The sequence below is a fragment of the Salvia miltiorrhiza genome, chromosome 2 (genome assembly GCF_028751815.1).
Source record: "Salvia miltiorrhiza cultivar Shanhuang (shh) chromosome 2, IMPLAD_Smil_shh, whole genome shotgun sequence".
NCBI lineage: Eukaryota > Viridiplantae > Streptophyta > Magnoliopsida > Lamiales > Lamiaceae > Salvia > Salvia miltiorrhiza.
The window spans coordinates 69689701-69713474 of NC_080388.1; the positions used below are offsets into that span (position 1 = coordinate 69689701).

At 32.7% G+C, this 23774-nt stretch overlaps 3 protein-coding genes across 3 annotated transcripts; 2 read left to right on the plus strand and 1 right to left on the minus strand.

Annotated features, from left to right (window-relative positions):
* Window positions 1–984: 984 nt before the first annotated feature.
* On the minus strand, window positions 985–3653 carry LOC131008737 (peptide deformylase 1B, chloroplastic-like). Its single transcript, XM_057935768.1, has 6 exons — window positions 3388–3653; window positions 3132–3270; window positions 1928–2120; window positions 1618–1728; window positions 1448–1510; window positions 985–1222 (listed from the first exon to the last, which is right to left on the minus strand). Exons 1-6 carry the CDS (start codon window positions 3575–3577, stop codon window positions 1121–1123), a joined length of 798 nt encoding a protein of 265 aa, XP_057791751.1. The 5' UTR covers window positions 3578–3653; the 3' UTR covers window positions 985–1120.
* Window positions 3654–4239: 586 nt separating this feature from the next.
* LOC131009937 (sulfated surface glycoprotein 185-like) lies at window positions 4240–4925 on the plus strand. The gene is made up of 2 exons (XM_057937335.1): window positions 4240–4695; window positions 4821–4925. The coding sequence occupies exons 1-2, from the start codon at window positions 4240–4242 to the stop codon at window positions 4923–4925; spliced, it is 561 nt and encodes a 186-aa protein (XP_057793318.1).
* Window positions 4926–12948: 8023 nt separating this feature from the next.
* On the plus strand, window positions 12949–15062 carry LOC131008741 (MYB-like transcription factor EOBII). Its single transcript, XM_057935773.1, has 3 exons — window positions 12949–13184; window positions 13443–13572; window positions 14422–15062. Exons 1-3 carry the CDS (start codon window positions 13040–13042, stop codon window positions 14756–14758), a joined length of 612 nt encoding a protein of 203 aa, XP_057791756.1. The 5' UTR covers window positions 12949–13039; the 3' UTR covers window positions 14759–15062.
* Window positions 15063–23774: the final 8712 nt, after the last annotated feature.

A 23774-nucleotide genomic window follows, 5' to 3' on the forward strand; every position in this document is an offset into this window, starting at 1 on the left:
CATTTTCACTTTTCCACCTAACACATTTAACACACAAAATACCAATTTCTTAATTCTCGTGCCGAAAAGAAGTGTGTCATGCTTCATGGGACGGAGGGAGTATTATACTTGAAACAAAATATTGTCCATAAAAACACGAATTTTAATAAAATGATTAGAAGATACATCTCCACCGTACACGAAAAATAGGACATTCCCCTTTACAAAAAAAATATTTTTAATTCAATTTCAACTACTCATTTAATACATTGATAATACTCTTTCTCCGCTAACTATCTTTTTTATTAAAATTCATGCTCAAAAAATGTGTTTTATTTTTTGTGAACTGATAAGAGTATTTTTAGTCTAACAGTCTCACAAATGAAAGTCATTCTTGTTCTTTAGTGGTGTTAGGTCCACCAAAATAACAAATTAAGAGGTTAATTTCTTTTTATAAAAGAAAATATCATACTTTTGAATTTTGATGGACATAAAAAATAATGCCATACTTTTCTTGAACTATCATAATATTTATGCATTTTTCATATTATAATATTGTTGCATATAACTTCATTTATAACAGATCCTAATAGAACTCTTTCAACGTGAGCTATAAAAACTCAAATCATAATTTTTTATAAGTCCACTACAAAGAGCTTTAAATTAAATCCACTAATTAGATAGTACATCATAATTTATACCAAAAATAAATATTTAGATGATTTTTTTGTACGAAAAAAATTAGAAATTGATTTTTATCTACAGAATAAATATTAAAAAAAAAAAAAAAACACTTAGCACCCCCAAGGGCCCCAACATTCCAGTGTCCCCAATGGAATTAGGACAAATACCACTTAACAACCTAATTACCCTTATACTCGCGCCTTAATTTTAATTTTATGGGATTGAAATTAAAATTTATGTTCAAATCTTATATCCATTAAATATAAAAATAATTATATGTGAGCCCTTAAATTTTTATGACGTATATTTGTGCGACCAGCAGAGTATGAATTCCCCAATCCATTGATTTACAGATCCTCAATGATCTTTGTAGTTATAAGAATTGAATAGTAGTAAACTAAAAATTTACTCAATCATTCACCCCTAAAAGTAAATTATCAACACCAAGATTTTGTGATCATGATTTTCCAAACCCAACAGCTTTCTTCCTTATTTCTCTTGCTTCAATCTTCTCGGGGCTCTCCAATCCAGTTCTTTTCTCGTATTCCTTTTCTAATGCCTGCAAACCCACACCACAAATCACCCCATTTTTAGTTGACTCGGCATAAATGTTTTCCATGCTACCACAGTATCTCCATCTCTATCTCTATCTCACTCAAATTTCCTACATGTGTGGAATGTAATCCTTTCAAACTCAAAACCCAAAACTGGTTTTCATTATTGAAATGTCTATTTGGCAAATAACCCTCTGAAAATCTAATCTAATATTTGAAGCATAACTTGCCTGTAACTGTGCACGAATAGTCTCAAGAACTTCGTCGCCCATCCTATCGAAGAAAAGGACTCCCTGCAATTTAACGATGTCAGTTCCAACGCTGGACTAGTGATTAGGAATCCAGGATAGTCTAGGCTTGGTTTCTACATCAAGAGTATCACAGTTCCGAGTGTATGAACCTGCAAATGATCGTATTCGTGCTGAAACACTCGGGCAACAAGTCCGGTTAAGTTCATTTCAAACCTTGCACCCTTAACATCCTGTGCATCAACCTTCAACGAGTCTGGTCTCTGTAAAGCACCGAGTATAGGATGATTAATAAGACCATCACAAGGAATCAAAGCCATGAATTAGCATCGGATGAAGTCCAATGCTAAACTATCTCCTACTGGATAACAGCAGCAAAAACAGTTTGATGATAATGGCAGATTAAGGAGTATGCAAATACATATTACTATAAGTTAAGAAGTAGTGCAACGGACAGGTTACCTTGACATCAGCATAAATATTAGGGAATGATAGACAACCCTCTTCAAAAGGTACTATCTTTCTTGAGTATCTCTTGATTTGTGGATTTACGAGAACAATCTCTTCTCCTGTACCACGCTCACCAGCTGGATTAAACACCATGAGCTGAACGTTAATCCCAACTTGAGGCGCTGAGAGCCCCATGCCATCAGTTCTGTGGAAAAGCAAGCCAACAACTATTGTTCACATTCCTGTAATTACCAACAATCTCCAATTAAGGGGGTGTTTGGCTGAGCTTATAAGCTTCTTGAAACAGCTTATAAGCAATTTAGGAGCTTATAAGCTCTTGAAAAATGTTTAGTAAAATAAGTTCATAAACAACTTATAAGTTGCCAAAATTAGATCCCAAAAACTAAGTTTCTCAACCCAACTTATTTTTTTATAATCTTATAAGCAACGATCCATTTTACAAAAGTAATCCTACCACGGTTTGCTATATACATCATATACGCATCCAAATCCATTTTCTCTTAAATTCTCTCTCTCCAACTAAGATTAACTCACAATCTCTAGCTTATAAGCTCAATTATCCAAACACTTCGACAACTTATAAGCTCCCGAGACATTACATCTTATAAGCTCTTGAAACGTCTTATAAGCTATTGGAGCTTATAAGCGCTCTAAAATAAGCTTAGCCAAGCACACTATAAGACTAACATGGCAAGTCCGCTATACAACAAGGACAAGATTCTTACCATTTCTTCATTTAGTTTTCACAAAGAATCGTGAAATCAATAAACCATCCCACCAAATTTTAATTTCTTCTGCGAAGATTTCATGGATTTTATTTATTTATTTGTTATCAGGATTTGCAAACATTCCCTATAATTCTGGCAACGAAACTAAAATTACATGAATTTTTTTTTTAAAAAATAAGACTTAAATTATGATAAATATCAGATTCAAGATCAAAATACTTAAGAAAATCACACAACTCAACACTATCACCAAGGAGCTCGAGGTTTATTTGTTCAATATTTTGATGATCTTGCAGGATAGAAACCACAAACCCCATCACAAATCAATGTGCATAGAATCTGAAAGTTATATCTGTGCATTGTTAGTTTCTCCGAACTGATCCAGTAATTAATTTCAGAGCATAAATAAAATTCGATTGAAGCAAAAATGAAAAATTTAGTTAAAAATAAATAAATAAAAAACTTACATGTACATTATGTCGAACATCTCGTCAACAAGCCTCTTCAAGTTCTCATCAAACGAGGCAACTCGCTTGTTCTTTGCTCTCAAAATGGGGTCCGGATACTTAATTATTTCAAGAGGTCCCTTAAATAGCAAATCAGAGGCTGTTCCAAAATAAGCAAAAATTATACGAATTTCAATCCAATAATTTATCAGGTAAATTAGCAGTAATGAAGTGCATAATCCACATAAATAGAAATGATCGTGTTCTGGTTACTTACGAGAAGCTACTTGTTCAACTTTAGCTACGGGAGAGGAGCTCCGCCGTGCCTGCGCAAGTACTGGTCGGACCGCAAGCTTGTGGCCGCGAGAAGACGGGGTGAAGGAACCAGCACGGCGGGATAGGGGGCGGAGGAAGGGGAGGAGTGTGTGAGTGAGGGCGGTGGAGTGGAGGTATGTCGGAGCAGCCATTACGGCAATTATTTGGGATCTGAAAATTTATAATCCCGTTTACACGAAAAAAGAAAAGGAAAAAAAGTTTCATTTATCCATAAAAAATAATTTTACTCCACATTTTGAGCAAATATTAAAGTAACCATTTTGGTTAAGCAAAGGTTAATAATAACCATAAAAATAAAAAATATATTAATTGTAAATACTTTTACCAAAATATTCTTATATTTTAAAATTTATATATTAACAAAAAAAACCTTCAACTCTTTCTCATCGTCTCCTTCCTCTAGTCAACATAGACAACCCATGACTCGACATACACACTCGCATCAGGCAGCGAAGCAGCGGCGAAAACCACCAAAAATATTTTAGCAGATGAGTGCCGGCCTGTGGGAGAAGAAAAGAATGGAGGGGAGGGGAGGGGAGGGGGTGGCCGGGTGGGTTACATTTTAATTCTATTTTGATTTTTTAATTATTACTCCCTCCGTCCCATTATTCATGGCTCGTGTTCCTTTTTGGGCCGTCCCAAGCTACTTGGCTCGTTTCCTTTTTGGGACATAATTAGGGAACTATTAACAACTTAATTAAGGCAACTATATAAAGCAAAATTAGAAACCCTAAATCTACATCTTTCCTCCTCAATTCCTTCCGCCGCTCTCTGCTCTCTCTCTCTCTCTCATATGCGCCGCCTCCACCATCCTCCACCACCCTCAAGCCTCTCGCCTCCTCCATCGTCTCCACCACCCTCCTGCGCCCTCCATCATCCTCGGACCTCTCTCGCCTCCACCACCCTCCTCCGCCGCCTCCACCATTCTCCTGTGCGCTCCACCGCCTCCACCATCCTCCTGCGCGCCTCCACCACCCTCAACCCTCCCGTCTCCTGCGCCGCTACCACCATCCTCCTGCGCGCTCCACCGCCTCCACCACCCTTCTGCGCGCCTCCACCACCCTCAGGCCTCTCGCCTCCTGCGCCGCCTCCACCACCCTCCTGCCTCATGCCTCCAACACCCTCCACCGCCTCGCGTCTCCACCACCCTCCCACGCCGCCTCCACTGCAAAACCCTAAGATTTCTTTTTGTAGAGGTTCCACCGCCTCCACCCTCCACTACCTCTATCCAAACAGATTTCTGATTTTGGTTGTTTTGATTTTAAAATTTTATTTTTTGATTTTTGTTGATTTTGAAGTTTTGAGTTTTGATCTTTGCTGTTGCTGTTAATCGGAGCAAGAGAGGGAAAAATGGTGTTGTTGGCTCTGTTGCAGATTTTGGGGGAAAATGGTGGTGTTGTAGATGGTGGTTGTAACCTCGCCGGTGTTAAGAGCGGCGGCGCCGGCACCGGATTTTGGGGGGAAATGGCGGTATTGTAGATACTGTGTACTTGATTAACAACTACTAAAATCAATTTAAGATAACACTAATTATATGACTCACACCTTATTTCCCTTAAGTTTTGTCTCCTAAATACCCGTGCCGAAAAGTTTTGAGCCATGATTAACGGGACGGAGGGAGTATTTGGATGTATTGATAGTATAATTTTAGTAAGGATAAAATAGTCTATCACACAAAAAATGGTTTGAATTAATATATTTTTATTTTTGTGGTTATAATTAACATTTTCCTAAGTAAATTGGTTATTTAGTAGTATTGGAGTATTAACACTTCTCTTATTCTCTACTACTATTTATATCATTGATGGACTCGCCTAAAAAATTTAACACAATTCACTTAACCCACTAATCCTAACATCTAATAACCCAAATCATATTCCCCAAAATAAACCCAATCTATATGTCACTCTCTCAAACCCTAGCTTACTAGCCCCTCATTCTCTCCTATATCTTTCTAGATCACCGCCTCTTTTTAATTATTATACTATCGATAATTTCTTTTATTTTTTTGATAATTTAATTATATTAAATAAAAAATTTTAAAGACCATGTCACGAAAGACTTTATGTATGTCTCTAGATTCATTAAAAGTTGGAGCCTAATACGGTATTACCTGAAACACCGTTCACGATTGTTGATGATTTAAAATGACACATAAATAGGAATAGACCGACCTCTTTTTTATTTAGTTAAAACCCAAACCTAACTAATTAATCAAGCCTACAAGGGAGGACTCAACTCTCCCTCTCTCACACATTACTTGAGCATATTTATATTGTGGATAAGTCAATTTAATTGTTTTATAATTTTGTTATTTGTGTAATTATATGTTCAATTGCTGAATTGAAATTTATTAAGTGAAAAAAGAAATAAGAAAAATCTAAACACTCATTGATAACATATAAATGCTAATTAAAGATCGAACTTCATTAAAAAAAAAAAATTTGAGAAAATTTAGAAGGTAAAACACCACAAAAAGAAAAAAAAAATATGCGTCAATTACAAGCCAAAAGGAAATAAGAAATAAAAAGTTGGGTCCAAAAGCGTACGAGTGACTACTGATAAAACAATAAACTCAAAATAAAAACAAAATCCAACGAAACCCGATTCAGTCGGAATCATAGACGGAATCAAGACCTAGCGCACCAAAAACCTGAAAAAATTTGCATCCGACCACTCCAAAACTCAACCACCACCGAAATACAAAGCTCAGGGCCCAAGATATAAGCCACGAGTAAACCAGCCCGTTTTAGACGAAGCAAATCGGCACTAACATCTTGAAACCAAAACCAGAAAGCCCAGCCGCCAAACCATGGCAACTATATGTTCTACAATATCCAACTAAATACTCCCACCATCCCATGAAGCATGACACACTTCTTTTCGGCACGAGAATTAAGAAATTGGTATTTTGTGTGTTAAGTGTGGTAGGTGAAAAAGTGAAAATGTGTATAAATGATAAATTTTTTGCCATTTTTAGAAACGTGTCATGCTTCGTGGGACAGACCAAAAAAGAAACTTTGTCATGCTTCGTGTGACGGAGGGAATATTAATGTGTTTGTATAATTTTTATTTCAGACTTTAGTTTAAATTAATGTGTTTGTTATTCTAATTTTTTTCTATCCAACTTATATTGATGATGTGCGAAGGTACTAAAGCATTGCCATTTTAATTTCGGTTAATGGAAAACTTCACGAAGTTTTTCTTTCCAAATTCATTTGAAGTATGTTATAATTTCCGAGTCTTTATTTTAAGGCTGCGTTTACTTTGATGGATAAATTTATCCATGGAAAATGATGGATAATAAAAATTTATATCTTTAAATGTCTCTTTTTCTTTTCCAACATTTTACACAAAAGTATTTTTCCTTCCTTATTTTCACTTCAAGGATGGATAATATTATCCACTATCCATCATTGAAGTGAAAATAAGAAAGGAAAAATGGTGAACTTCTCTTCTGTGTTAAATGTTGGAAAAGAAAGAAGACATCTAAAGGCATAAATTTTTGTTATCCATTATTTTTCATGGATAAATTTATCCATCAAAATAAACGCAGTCTAATAGGTAACAGTCCACTCTTCTATTTAACTTGAAGAGGGGAAAGAAAGAACCATGATATCCATACGGTCTTTCACTGATATGTTTATAAAAAATAAAAAAAGTTGGTTCTCTCTCATTTTTTCAAGTAAAACATAAAGATCACAAATAATCGAATACAACACCAATAGCATACCATATATATCCGACTTCATTATTATATCACTAATGCAATAATACGTTTTATTTAAATTAGAATATGAGAATTATTTTAAAGTGATCATTATAAAACACAAGCTTCTAAGAAAAATGTTCAAATAAAAACTCTTACTTAAATTGAAAATGTGATAATTATTTTAAATTATCTAATCGTGAAAATCTACGAATATCGCATCACATTGATAAATAAATGTGACGCCTATAATTAATTTTACGGTAAATACAATGATTTTATACACTTGCTGCAGTATTCTGACATACTTATCAAGAATATATTTCTTTCATCCCACCTTATTTGGCCTAATTCTTTTTGTCACTATTATTTAAGAGAATATGATTATAATGTAAACTATGTGGATTCATATCGATTTTAGAAAGAAAAAAAAATAATTACTTAGAAAGGAAATAAGATAAGTCAGTCTAAAATAGAAACTAAATCAAATGAAGTGGGATAAAAGGAATACTTTAAAAAAAATTGTATTTACAATTAAAATTTTCAAATCACATAGTCATACACAATAACACTACCACGTACCAAAAAAAGGACAGAAACTCGAACAAATATTTGCAACTAAAAAAAAGGAAAATGATGGATGGTTACGTTGCACGAGGCATAGATTGTTGTAAGGAGTTGTAAACCCCATTAGAAATTAGGTAGTTAAATCAAATATGTGGCTGAGATTGAAGTGTAATGGCGTAGGCCCACTTAATCCAATTCTTGTCCACAAATTGGGCTTGCGGTCAACAATTAATCGAAATTGAAGAATACTTAATAAAGCCCATGATCTTATTCTAACTTTTGTCCACATGTGGAAAATTGAGTGAGCCGATTTAGTAAATAAAGTGGCCACACACTTCAAACTCTATACTAAAAATGGTAGCCTCATTGTCATCCTTAAACATTGTACTCCCACTTGGTTACATTCCATGTGACACACTTTAAATGGATACTAGTTACTTGGAATTAGTATGTCCATAAGATCTAAAGTGATACTCCCTTCATCCTACGAAGCAAGACCTAGTTCTTTTCGGCACAAGAATTAAAAAATTGGTATTTTATGTGTTAAGTGTGGTAGGTGAAAAAATGAAAAGATGAATAAAGAATAAATTTTTTGCTATTTTTAGAAACTAGTCATGTTTCGTGGGACATACCAAAAAGGAAACTTAGTCTTGCTTCATGGGACGGATGGAATAGTAGAATTGAGTGTTTTTCAAATATAGATTATTTTTCGTATTTTACATGAAATTATATTTGAGCTCTTTTTATACCTGAGACCATGCTAGAAGTAAGTTTATTAAAATTTAGATGCTGGCCTCATGGTTAAAAAGAGAAAGTGTGATCACGTCCCAAAATATAAGTGGTATATTCTTATGTGACGAACGAAAATGAAAAAAGTGATATATTTTTATGGAACGAAGAGTGTCACACCCCAATTCTTGAAGGAATAAATATAATCGAGGTGTGAATAATTCATAGAAATAAACAAGGGAAAAACCTTGTTAAAAGCCGAAATAGGATAGAAAGTCAGGCTGTTTGTGTGCATATATTAAGTGATTACTTATTATATGCTAAGCATGACATGGATTTGCATAAGTATTTTTGCAAATAAAAGTACCTATGGTTTAAATTGGTTTTCATTAAATCCAATTATTAAAGAAAAATCGAGTAAATATATTGTTGGTGTCTTTGACTCAAGAACTTTCGTTTTCAATTATTTATTTATTAAATTTTGAAAACCCGGCTAAGTGAATCATAGAAAGATTAGCACACTCACTAAGAATTAAGATTAGTTTCATGAGACCTATTAAGGATAGAATTTCTTGTAGGCTTTGTGGACCAAGGGGGATTAGCACTGCTTTCCCAAGATGAGTTTATGTGATTATGATCTTCAGGCTTTGCCTAACCAGGTGGGCTTACTTTCCAAATGTATAAAGTATGATTGAGTTATTAAGCTCTAAATGTTTCAATGAAATGCAAATTATTTATTTAATGAAATGCAAACTGTTTATCCAATAAAATGTTTATGTGCACTCTGCTCTGTTTAAGGCTCGCAAAGTTAATCAATTGAGGTTCTCTTATGACCTAACACGTTGTCTGAGAATCGTGTACACATGCTAGTTGACCTGGTGGGTTGATCTCCATCGGGCACTGGCCAGAGGCGTTATAAGGGTGCTCGACGGGATGTGTTCCGGAGCATGTATCATGTAAGGCCTGCCTGGGTAGCGTCCCGAGGTCAATTCAACTTGTCTGAGTTACGTCCTCAGGGCAAGTGCAATGGGAGAAATGGATCCGTCGGTGGCTAGAGGTCCGGGATCACAGCGAGTAACAGAAAGGGAGTGTGACATGTGCGCACAAATGAAAAATGTTTTAACATGCTTAGAAGTTCTTTCAATTTAAAACCTTCTAAGTTATGTCAATTATAATTTGATAAACTGTCTTTACGAAAATATGAAATGTTTATAAAAATGCTAGCCCACTAAGTACATTAGTACTTAGCCCAAAATTACTTTCAAATGTTTTCAGGTTGATTGGTCGGTGCTGACGGGGCAGAGCTGAGGCTAGGGTTCAACTCCGTATTTTGTCTTCCGCTGTTGCACTAGCTCTCATTTGTCTTATGTTTCTCTAACTTAAGACCTTTATGTTAAATTCTGAATTATGTTTCTTATCGAGTGTAGACTCTCAACTTCTAGCTCTATGATAGTTAACGTTGGTTATCAGAAGCATGAAACCAAACTTGTGATCCTGAAGTTTAGAATGTTGTTGATTGATTAGTATCACTTGATTTCTATCTTTCTTCATTCAAAGGGCGTTGCCCGACCTTTTTATTCTATTATCTGAATTTCACAAGGTTCTTCTCTTGTTTATTTCTATGATTTTAGTCGCACCTCGATTATAGTTTATTCTTTCAAGAATTGGGGTGTGACAAAGAGAATATATATTAAGAACTTAATAATTCATAATTATAATTTATTAATTCGTGATTAGAATCCATAAATTCCTTATTAGGAATTATCACACATTATATGGGTTCAATAGTCTATAGCTAGAATTAATTAATTAATTGGTAATTATATTGGTGATATTTTGTGAGGTGGGTCAAAATAGATTTGTAATTCGTGAAATAAATTATTTTGCTTTAAGTGTCTCAACAATTTTGAACCAAGGCTCAAATTTACGAGGAAAAACTATTTTAAATTGTAATCTTTTTTTTAGAATTACAAGAAATATCTATTATATAATTAAATAAGTAATTTACATGCAAGAAGGACCTCTGCACCACACAAAGGTGAAAAAATAATTATACACATGTGAAACCCTTACCCACACAAAAATGGAAAACTTCACGCAAGTAGGATTGAACCCAAGATCATGGACAACAACGAGTCCAACGCTTGATTTATTTCTTAATTCCAAAAGCATGGACAACGAATCCCTATAAAACCCAATCGATTTTGTCCCTTTCCTCTATTTCTTTGTTAGGATTTTGTGTGGATAACAATTGTTTAGACCTAATTTCGACATGTTATTGTTTCACACCATCACTTCTCAAAATATCTTCTGAACTCAAAAACTAATGCTTTCATCTCAACCACATGTTAATCACACAAGAATATATATGTCATAACGGTATGAAATGAGGCTTAATATTTTTTACTATGATATATTTTGTATAGAGTGAAAATTACAATAGTTTTAGATTTTTTTAATTTATAGTAGGATATTAATGTTATGATAGCTGCGTCTATTAATAAAAGTGTATATTGTATAATTATAGGGATCCAGCTTCTATCTTGAACATAGGAATTTTTGATAAAAATATTCCAAATTTAATTATACTTAAAAAAAATCTCAAACTCGGAGAAAAGTTGTAAAGATTAATTGTAGTTTATGAGCTAAATTTTAGTGTGCTTGATTTATATCCTCAACTTCAGTATTTTATTATTTAAAAGGCCTTAATTAAATTTGTAAAATTGTCTAATTAATTACGACTTTAAACGTCGACGGGACAATATCGTTCTATGTGAAAATTCACCTCAATTTATTGGTGATCCTAATCAGTTTTATGAATCCAAAATTTTGATGCGTGCCATAATAAAATAATTTCGCAAATTTAAGATCGTCTTTTAAAAATTAAATTGAAGTTGATGCCACAAATTAAACAAGTGATCAAGTTTGTGTCATAAACTATCATTAATTCGAGTTGTAATTATGCCACTAAATCAAGAATCCAGCGATAGAAATATGAATCACATTGTCGGATTCTTGCGTAGATTTTTAGGTTGAATTTTTTTTTCACCTAAGCATCAAAGCATGTATAATTTATATCAAATATTTACAACTTATGTTATTTCAATCCCAAACTTTGGAGAAAAAAAAATGGAATTATGGTCTAAATCCAGAATCTAACACACAACGAAAAGATACATCGCGCGCCTCGTTAAATTCTTTCTTGAATTTCACGTATTTTTTATAATTGAGATCTCAAATATTCCACGTTAAACTTCGCACCTGAAAATATAGACTCAGCTATATTCGCAAAATTTTCTTAAGGTTATAATTTTTTCTTTTAATTAATGCCATTTTATTTTTGTAACTCGGTCTAAAGTATCGGGGTTATATATAAAGCTAACGAGGAAAACGTACGAAATGCGTTCGGATTCACTAACTTCAAATTAAAATTAATTATAAATCTTAACTTATATACTTATGATTTATTAATTTTCAACATGAAAATTATAATTAGTTATAATTATAAGTATAATTTAATCAAGACGAATACATCGTGCATTGATTTGCAAAATATATATATAGTGTTGTAATTTGGAATGAACTCATTTCAGCAACATAATTCACGATACTCTCGTGAAAAGTTAAATCCCCACAATCTCCTAAGGCCAAAGCTCTGATCAAGGTTCTCCAAATATGAATATTATTAACTGAATGATAAATTAATAACAACAATACAAAACTATTTATACTAATTAACTACGACTCCTAAGCATAAAAAGTCTAATTAATGGGCTTAATGATATAACCGGACTCAATAATATTAACTAATAAGTTAGATATAAATTAATAATCAAAATAACGAACAATATATATTAATCAGTCGGGTCGTACTAGTACAATATCTTCTTCCCTTAAGATCATTTATGTAGCCATAAATTTGTAAAATTCAGTTATTTTTCTCCTTAATCATAATATTAAATAACTTATAAATTGATTATATATAAGTGTACGTAGGTATACCTATATATAGTTGAAAATTACATTAAGGGTGGAATATTTAGGCGAGGTTGAAAATATATAAAATGCGTGCATTTTGAGTGATAGAGAAAAATTCAAACACAATCTCTATATCTGAAGATACGACGAGAGCTGTAAGGTTTATTAATTTATGTATATTAACTAATTCACGAACTATATTGTATATGTAAACACTAGAAAGATCATGTGCGACGTAAATATGGTACATTAATTAGGTATGTAAACTCTTAATTCCATGCATGTATTTATTATATAGAAAATTCCCCACTATAATTTTTTTCCCAATTAAGGAAGGTGTGGACCGGGGTGCATGTTGATGTAGCTAAGTAGCTTATGTAATACACGGTTGCTAATGCACAATGTAGAGTATATCCTTATTCTAATTAAATTTAATAAATCAAAGTTAGGCTAAAAGCTATTCATTCATACGTCTACTAATAGATATTTAACTTGGAAATTAATATATAATCATCTCTATAAATTGAGCTCCACCTCTATTGTACCCCTCATTCTCTCTCTCTCCCTCTTTCTCTCTCTAACACATATATGATATATATGAGACTCTCTCATGACTAAGATGGACAAAAGGCCATGCAACTCACATGAGCCTGAAGTGAGGAAAGGGCCATGGACTATGGAAGAGGATCTCATTCTTATAAACTACATTGCTAATCATGGTGAAGGTGTTTGGAATTCACTAGCTCGATCCGCCGGTACGTTTATCATTTATTCTTCTTTCTTCTTTTTTTTTTTTATTGAGGCGACCATGAAGATTCTCCGCAATCAGATGGTTTTATTTACAGGTAAAAGTTAATGATCATACTTACGTGTAAGAGTTCACGAATTTCACTGGGACAAACCCTAATTAATACTAATTATGAGTGACAATCTTGCCCATTTTCTTTAACTCTATGTCCTTTCTTCTGTAATGAAATTTTTTATAATGGAACAAAAATGAAATGTGATTTTAGGGTTAAAGCGCACCGGAAAAAGCTGCCGCCTACGGTGGCTGAATTACCTCCGGCCGGATGTGAGGAGGGGCAATATCACGGCGGAGGAACACCTTTTGATTATAGAGCTGCATGCTAAATGGGGTAACAGGTAATACTCCATCATGTTTGGTCATTACATTAATCATATTAGAAAACCAAATTGTCAAAAACTATAAAGTGATCGATGCAAATGTAGAAAAGAAAAATTAAGGGGAATATAATGAAAAGGGGAAATCACAATGGCTATCTAGCATGCATAATGTTGAAATGGACAGCTACCATACATTTTTTTTGTTTTTTTGGCTTATTAAAGGCCTCGTCCTTAGATACTTCAATTATGATTCGATGAAATATGTAAAATAAATCTAATTTCAGACCTTTCTTTAGGCTGTAGAAGATAAATATATTACTCAAAGCTAGTCTCCAGATTTCTCACCCTAAGAGAAATATATCCAAAATTAAACCATCAAATTAAATGGGGCTAGGGATTTATTGATTTTTCATAAATTCTGTGTTTATAATTAACTCCTCAAAATAATGTTATTTTATAAATTACAATGCTATACAAGTTTTGTACATTAATGTGCTTAAACACATTAGGTTGATACAGTTATTAAAACAATTAGAATGATATGCATGACTAATTTAAGTATTCGACTTTTAAGTTTCTCCATGCACGTGAAACTAATTTTAGCGAAATATATAGTATATCATTTCACATACAATTTAAAATTTATAGTAACTACAACAATTAATTCTTTACAATTGCAACATATTGATTACTTTTCTAATAAAACAAATCAAATGTGCCCAACAAATTAAAATCAGCCAAAACAATGCACGTCTTTTATTTGTGATGAACCTACGAACACCATTATTACGGATATGTTAATTATCATTCAAAAAAACAATAATAAAAAATAGTGTTATATTTATAATATTTGGTTCTATGTGGCAGGTGGTCAAAAATTGCAAAGCATTTGCCTGGACGAACTGACAACGAGATAAAGAATTATTGGAGAACTCGGATTCAAAAACACATAAAACAATCTGAAAATTTTACTACTTTACCTCTAAATAATATGGATCAATCTACCTTCACAAACCAGGCTCTCTCCGGTTGCGTCCCTGCGGATTATGCAATTAGCCAATCATATACACCCAATCCTGCTACTTCCTCCTTTCAGGGAAGTATGCAAAATTTTCAAGGCTCTAATTTTCCCACTCAATCAAATGATCACAATATTTGGAGCATGGAGGATTTTTGGTCAATGCAGTTACTTCATGGAGACTAGTTAATATATTAATATATATTATATAATTGTTGAGTCACTTCGATTATTATTGTCTATTTTATAAATTGTATTTTGGCTTCTTCTTTTTTTTTCGTTTTAAGTTCTACTTAATATATATAGAGTATATATAACACGTAATGTACATTGCCTCGACTAGTTGGAGAGTTTAGTATGTACATTTCTGAAAATATACGTGGATATTGATTTACGTATTGAACCGAGTGTTTTGAAATTTATTGTCTTTGTAAAGGTGTATAGGGAAATAAAATTTATTGAATATAATGTATTTGGATGTTGCCAATCACCTTACATGCATGTTATTGTTATTTTGTGAAGTACACTATATATATATATATATATATATATATATATAGGGGCGCGCTCCAGTGAGACCCCCTATTTTTCGTGTAACATGAGTACAATGAATAAGACATATAATACTAATGAACAAAACGTATATCTAATGAACAAGATGTATATACTGATGAAAAATAACTTTAAAAAAATTCGTAATGAATAAGACATATATACTGATGAACAGGGCCGTATATACTGATGAACAACGCAGTATATACTGATGAATAACAAAATTTAAAATATTCTGCTCCCTCCAGGATTCGAACCCTGCAAAAAAAAATCACCCTCTAGATACAATATCAGCCATAGGATCGACAAAATAAACGCACCAGATCGTGTCCTAGATCTCATTAAAATTAGGGGGTCTCATTGGAGCGGCCCCCTATATATATATATATATATATATGAGAATGAATTTGTTACACATTCTTTATCAGTATATATATGAGCACCGCTGACATGTAGTTATTGTTAATGATTTTTGTTTTTCATTTATATCGTTTTATATTTTCTCATATACTACTTCATAAAATTATGATAATGACTATCAAATTTGTAAATTACATAAAAATTCGAAACTTGGTTTAATCGTTTTCTTCCTTAACATTCTTTAACATCAAAGAACGAATAAAATTAATTAATAGATAGAGGTTCGATTTTTATTTAATTTATAAATATGATAATGATCGTCATAATTTATGAGATATGATAAGAAAAAAATAAATGAAAATTATAAGTTTGATGTTAACGTGAACTATACCGTCAAAAGTGCTCATGATATTGAGAGAAACGGATCAAATCATCAAATGATACTATTGATTTAGGTTTCTCATTCTGACTTGTTAATATTGTATATATATTTTGATTTGAATTAATACAATTATTTTTTAATCTTGAATAAACAACAAACAAGTGAACATTGGCATCATTCGGACAATTATATTTAGTATAGATGAAAATAATTAATATTCAACCTAGCAAACCTCATATTTAAATCTGCAAGATTAAACATAAAACACTTAACTCTTAAGAATGGTTACATAAAATTTCTTTTTTTTAGGCTAATGGTCACATAAAATTTCATTGGTGTGTGTAGGTCCACGTTTCGCAACGAATATTATTTTTTTGTATTTTCCATGATCAGGTTATTAAATATTCGTGTCGGAAGCAAATACCGAACTAAATTTGGGATTTATAGACACGTATAACAGTGGTAAAGCTATTATTGGGAATTTTCAATAATTGCTTTATTTAATTTGAACTTTAATTGCCGATGGGTTTGCAAATATTTAAGTTCGACATTTGCCTAACTCTAAAGCCCATTTAAAGAAATATTCACGTGGTTTGGCCGGATACAAATTCAGTCTTTTTTCAACCACACTATATCTTTTTACATGTTTTAGATATATGATATTAATTACTAGTAAACATATATGTAACATGTATTGAATTTTTTAGGGTTAATGAATACATAATGTTTAAGATAGTATGATGATGGACTCAAATTTAAAATCTTTGACATCAATCATTAATCATTTTATCACTAGATCAACACACGTAACAAATTAAGAAAAATATCCATTAGCTCAGAATTTGTAAGTTGAGCATCACAATTTCCTTTTTTCTTTTTCCTAAAATAATCAACGGGCAAGCTTTCGAAAAAATATGACTATATATTAATTGTTTGCTGCGTCCTAAATTTTCAATTATTTTCATTGGATATACAATCACTTCTGCAAATTCTAACTCCCCCAAAATAATGCGATTCACTATTGACTTTTTTATTTTACTTTTCTCTGGCTAAAATTAATAATTAATATATCACCATACTAAACATAGATTACCACTACCAACGTAAAAGAGAAATAGAATGTACCAATTGGAAACGAGGTAAGTAATTATTAATTAATGTGAAATAAGTGGGAAAAAAAAAGAAGAATTCTGTTTTGGGCTTTTTTAGTACCAGTCTCATAAGTCATAAGGAGGAACTCTCTCGGTATTGGGCCAATAAATTTCTTTCAATTTGTTCACTTCTTTCTTTTCCCTTTGTTTTATCCATTTAAAAACGAAAAAAAAATCTATTTAAAAATAAAAGCAAAAACAGAAACAAAAACCAAAAATTGGGGGTAGGGAGGCATATTGAGTTATTTGAACTGTTGAACATCGAGAGATGTGGATGTGATGTCATTGTCACTCGAAATTCTAATTTGTTTCACTCATTAATTAATCTCTAGATTCATGTTTTATGGATCATTTTCAACGTACAAATAATACTATCTCCGTCCCACTGTATTTGAGACTCTTTTTATTTAAGACATTTCACTGTAACTGAGACTCTTCTTTTTTGTAAAGATTTTACTCTTTAAACACATTTTCACTTTTTTACCTACAAACAAAATACACGTTTATTAATTTCTGTGTCCAAAAAATGTCTCACATATAATGAGATGGAGGGAGTAATTGATAATATTATCTATAAAATACATATCTTATCTTAAGTTATCTTCACATATCATAATATGTCATATCCTTTATTATACCAAAACCTTGTTAATCCAGTGTCGATTATTTGGCCCAAATAGCTCTAACGACGTAAGAAAGTGGAAAATATAGTCCCCGTCAAATTCAATGTTTTTTTAATTAGAAGATGCTAAGATTGAGATTCGTATTTAAATTTCGTACTTTCATAATAGAAAATTTTAACCTTCAAAACCAATTCATATACAATGCTATAAAGAAAATTTTAACCTTCATAATGGAAATTCAATATATTTTTTTGTTTTTGTTCTTTATAGCATTGTTTATACTGTTTTATTTTGAAGTAGTAATTCATATACTAAATTATTGCACAAATAATTTTAGGAAGTTTTAACCTTGAAAACCAAATAATGTTAAATAAATATTTTTTCGAGTAAGAAACATGGATAATGTCGAAATAGATTGAAAAGAGCATGGGTGGTAGAGGCAGAAAGCCTTATTCATAAATCATAATTTAGCCGCACGAGGTGCCACGTGTAAGCCGCAGTATTTTCTAGAACACAGACAATATCAACCCATCATAATCTTGTCCATGCTTGGATTAGTGGCTTTAAAGCTTTCCACCCAATTAAACAATTATCTTTTTCTCTAACAAAAAATTTATTGTGCGAAAATATAAAATTTACGTTTTAGAGAATTTGTTGTTACCTCGTGCGAAAATTATAAAATTTGCGAAAAATGAATTTATGTTGTTACCCTTGACTAATTTGGAGAATTTGTTACTTAAAACATGACCTATATAGTCTATATGACTATATGTATTTAAATGAATCATTCAATATCTAATCCGATAGGGGTATAATCCTTTAAGCATCCACAGTAGATCTCTCAAAAGTAATCATAACTTTAAATTTGAACTAAAATAAAAAGTGAGATAAAATGATATCACCTATACTAAGTTGGGCCCAAAAAAAATTTACACCCCCTTAAATTTAATCCTAAATTTACACCCCTTAAATCTAATCCTAAATTTATAAAATAGATAATGAAAAATAGGAGAGTTGCTGTGTGCAATTGTAAAATAGGGGTTAAAAATAATTTAGGGAAGACTTTATGAATATTTTTATGAGTAAAATTTTAAAAAATCTACTGTGAATGGTGTTAGACATGTTACTTTTTAAGTAAAGATATAAAAAGCATATAATTACAATTTGAATCTCAATATTTGAGAATTATTGCAAATTGAACACAATTTTTTGACTGTTTCAGTTAAGATTCAATTTTACTATTTGCAATCGATTTAATTTTTATGCATAATAAGTTTGTAGTTGATATTTAAACATTCATACAACGTCAAAATTCAAAATTGATTCTATGCTTTTGATATCTATTGTTTGATTTGTCTTATGTTTTGACAATTTTATAATTAAACATTCAAATCATTGGAAAGCTCGAACTTTGTCGTGCCAAATTTCATTTTAATTACTCAATTGTCGAATTTTTGACGATGAAATCTACAATACATGAAAGACAATTCAGATAATGAGCGCTTCAAATATACATAATCAATCTCATGTTTTGACGCTTGATAAATGACTAAATCTTAATACCAAATTCGTGCAATAAAAATAAAATGACGACAATTGAAAAGTTGAAATATTGCTCTAACTTACAACAAAATTCAAAGATTGATATTTAATTTGCACTGAGTTTTATAAAAATGATACTGTATACGACAGGCCAATAGACCACAAAATGACATCGAATTATTTACAAATTTATATAGATTAGTTAATAGATTAGAATATAATCCCTCCATTCCAACTAACTCGATCAGTAATTCTTTTCGGACTGTCTCAATTAATTTGATCACTTTTCTTTTTACATAGCACAGTTAACATATTAAATATTAGTTTCTTTAAGTTTGTGCCGAAAAAAAAATGATAAACTTAGCTGGGACGGAGAAAGTAAATCTCAAAGCGGGGCTTAGCCAACTATAGTGCTTCATTTGATCATTTCATAGCAATTTTTGGCTGTCTAACCTTAATAAGTTATAACAAACACTTTTAATTGTTTTTGTTGAACGTGTATGCACGCAACAAATTTTTCTAAAGCATATTCAAATTCAGCATTAATAGTTATTATGACATTTGATGAATTTTGACCATTTTAATGGCTCTAAGCCATTAATTGTCAACCAACAACACTAAAAAGTTGTTAGACATATTGGGTTCAACCAAATCAAAATGTAGATGAAGTTGGAAAAGCCCATCAAAAAATGACGGCTAAATATAACAAAAACATAATAATCGAGAGTGAAAACTATTTTAATAATTTTCTATTAAAATAAGTTTAGTAATCATCTTCGTTTCTTTGCGTCTTTATTCGTGTTTCAGTTTGCCCTTCGTCTTTATTAGATGTTGTATGAATCAATACAGATATGATAAGTTTATTTATGTGGAATTTATATGTATGGACGAAAAATATATGTCTTTAATTTGGTATAATTCGTTTAGAGTAATATAACTTGTTAAATATATGAATGTTTCGTCACCTGAAATTTTGAGTTGCTTTAGGATTGCCACTTAAAACTTTTTTGTTTGCAACAATTTGTAGTCTAAACTTTTGAGTAAAGTTGTTCCTTTATTATTTTTGAGTTGGAGTAAAGTTATTCTTATGAACTATTAATTGCAATTTGAATGGGACTGTCGATCATTAGAACTAATTTCACAGTTTTACGACTAATTGTTAAGTTCTTGTTTTATTCCATGTTTTTTTTTTTTTTTTTTTGTGTTTTGTTCAAGAAAGTTAAAATTAGTTTTAAATTTTTCAGATTATACGAATAGAAGTTTTGGAAGTCTGTGTTCCTACCACTTAATTTGAAATCTATGAAGATCCATCTATATGCAAATATATTCCTACTCTGATAATAAGTTAATTGGTGGTTGTTAAGTTCTTGTAAAATTAATAAAGGTTAATTATGTTTGTATTCCTAATTTTTAATATTTTTTAGAATATATTTTCATTACTACATCCGTTTCTCAAAATTATGCATACCTTTTCTTTTTGGTACGACCCCCAAAATTATACATATTCTATTTTTGGACATTACCCCACATATGATTATTACAATTTACCCTTTTAACTTACACTATTTACTCATAATATACTTAACAATACTCTTAATGTGTGATCCTTTCTTCACTATAATTACTACAAACAACTTTTTATTAAAATCCGTGCCGGAGTCAACTATGCATAATTTTGGGGGACGGAGGAGTATTATTTTCTATTCAAAACCCCCTCTTAATTTTAGAATTATTCAAAATATGCCATATTATACAAAATTTGGTGACGAAATGATGAGTCAAATCACCATATTCTTAAGTGTAATAAAGTCGTTTTATTGGGTGAAATGGAAAAAAAAGGATCCATTTAAAATACGATGTGGCTCATCATTCGATCGTCGATTTTTATATAAGTAATATTTTTTGGAAGAAGTTGAAAATTCAAGATTTTTAAGTAAAAATTAAAAATTAAATACTTTTTTAAAAATGTTGGAAATTATTGACATAAAATATAATTAATCTTATAATCAAAGCGAACTAATTAAACTGAATATTAATCGCAAAACTGTCCACACAAGGTTGATTGACTACAATTCATTAGATTAGAGTAAATGAAGATTCAACACATTATTTCGCACGTGTGATGTGTAAGAAAATAGTAGTAGTACTTCTTATCCCATATGCATTGTTTTTGTAGGCATAAATTTTAATATAGACGGTTATTTTTAGGGATAATTGCATGTAATATCATCAACTATAATGAAATTCCATTTTTCCCATAAATTCTTAAAATTCCATTTTTTACCATAAAATAAAAAAGTCATCCATTTTTCCCATAACCAATTTTATGATAATATCAAAATAACCCCACAGTTATGCAAAATATTGCAGCAACCCCCACAACTTATTCTTTTCAATAAAATTACCCCAATGAGTGTTCTTATAATTAAAACAACAGTAGAACATAAAATAGGCCCAACATGCTTCCGTAACACTTCAAAATAAATCTTAAATTTAAACCAACATTATACCTTTGTCGACTGGTCTTCTTCAGGAGTCAGTCTTGTTGCGTTTTACGGCCCGTCTGCCCACCCGGCACATACCAACCACGCACTCGCAAGAGATGGTTGCAACCCTTCTCCTTCACTAAGTGTCGACTAAATATTTTTGTTGGAAAAAATTAAAGAAAATATTTTTACTCAACCCGGAATAGTTGGATAAAACTAAGCGTTTATAGAGGAATTATATAATAATTAATTTATTTCATAAAATTCTCCCCAAGGGAGGAGACAACTTGTTTAGCTACTCATAGTAGCCAATACTTGTGTACATAAAAAGAAACTAAACTAAATAATGAAAAACTTTGAAAAACAAAAATTTAAAAATTACAAAGATAATTTCTAGAGAGAGGAAGTGGTGTGTGAAAATGTTGTGAATTTTCGGATGCTCTTCTTCTCTCCAGCACTTGTGGTTTTATAGAGGTCTGATACCCTCTATTATTGCTTGGTAGTTGGCCTCGGATCCTTTTTTCGTGGCCAGCTTGCTTGAAATTGACAGCCACCTTCTATTGTTGGCCATTATTGCCGACACTTGTTGGTGTTGTCACCTGTGCTGGGCCCTTGCTTTATCGCTTTGTGATAATGCTGGTAGGGGCCGGCTGCTTTCTTTCCACTCACCTTTGTCCTGGAGTGCTGAGTGGTCCTTCTGTCATTCCACCCACTTTTGTCGTTTTTGTGGGTGCATTCCTTGCTGTGAATCACATGATTCACTTTGCTTTGTCGGCCACCTTACTTTTTTGGTGCCCGAGGGGTCCTCCCCTTTGGAGTCTGATGCTTGTCGTGTTCATCAGACCGGAACCTCCTTCTATCGGGTTTCGGGAAGAAACCCTTGCCGAATTCTGGCTCCTTCTGCAACGAACATTGATCGCAGATTTTCTCGATCCACAGGCCCGAATGAGCCATGTTGCAGAATTTACGACGAGTCTCTTTGCTCCCCGCCATCTTGTTGTCCCATATCGTTTGCCTCTTTTTCTCGAAAGATTTTTCGGCAAACTCGGTTGTTGTCCCTGTCATTGTGTTTACCAGGAACGTTCCCAGATCAGAACTTTGAAAGAACTTGAATCTGGACTTCATTTTGTCCATCTCTGTAAGACAGACCCATAGCCCCCATGCTCGTCTCGTGGAGATTTGTTCCTCCGTGAATGTTGAGGCGATTGGGACTTGAAAATCAGGAACTTTGATCCGATTCAAAGCTCCTGTATCTGGTCTCCGAAGCTTGATGAAATGGAAAGCTTCATAGACTCCTTTTCCGACAGGTTCTGGTGCTGCGCTGAAGAAGTACAGTTCCAGAACGTCTCCTCGTTTAAGGGACTCGTTGTTCTCCCAGGCTTCAAACACCGTTCTCTGGATCCACTTGGGTAGACCCTTGATTTCGTTGAAGGCTGGAGCAGTGGTATAAACTGAGGCCAAAGCCCCAAACTCATACCATTCTTTGATGTGGTCTGGATTAGCTCCCGGAGTTGTCCAGATCCTAGGGTATCTCCCTGCAACATCAACCCGGCAATTTCCCGGATTAATGCCCTTCCTCGTGATGAGTTTCTCCCATCGGTCTTGATAAATCTGCCAAGAAGGAGAAATATCAACAAAATTAGTATCAATCTTAAGTTGGCCAGTCATCGGCCTAAGATTGATCTCTCCCTCTTTTACCCCAGAGGTGGTGGGTTGACATGTTGATTCAGGGAGTGACCCCTTAACAACATTTTTTCCTCGAGCGTCCGGCCGTGAAGCCATTCTCTCAGGACTTGTGCTAGGGGTACTTGAATCCCCTGCTACAGGTAATCCGCCCTGTACGAAAAGCATTGCTTTAGCCCAGTTTTCACGGACAACGCGCAAGAGCGGCTTGCTGAGTACTTCCTGAAGATTGAACATCTTCATGAAGCAATCATCGATTTGGTTGGATACTTGGGCTTCGTCAGCCGCTTGTATCTTTCCAGCTTGTTTAGTGTGTAGTACACACTTCTGCCATTCTTGTTGTAGCAGCTCTAGACTTGCAAAGAGCTGCCCATGTATTGTCTCGATGGCCTCCACTTCAGGGAGCTCCATCCCTTGTAAGGA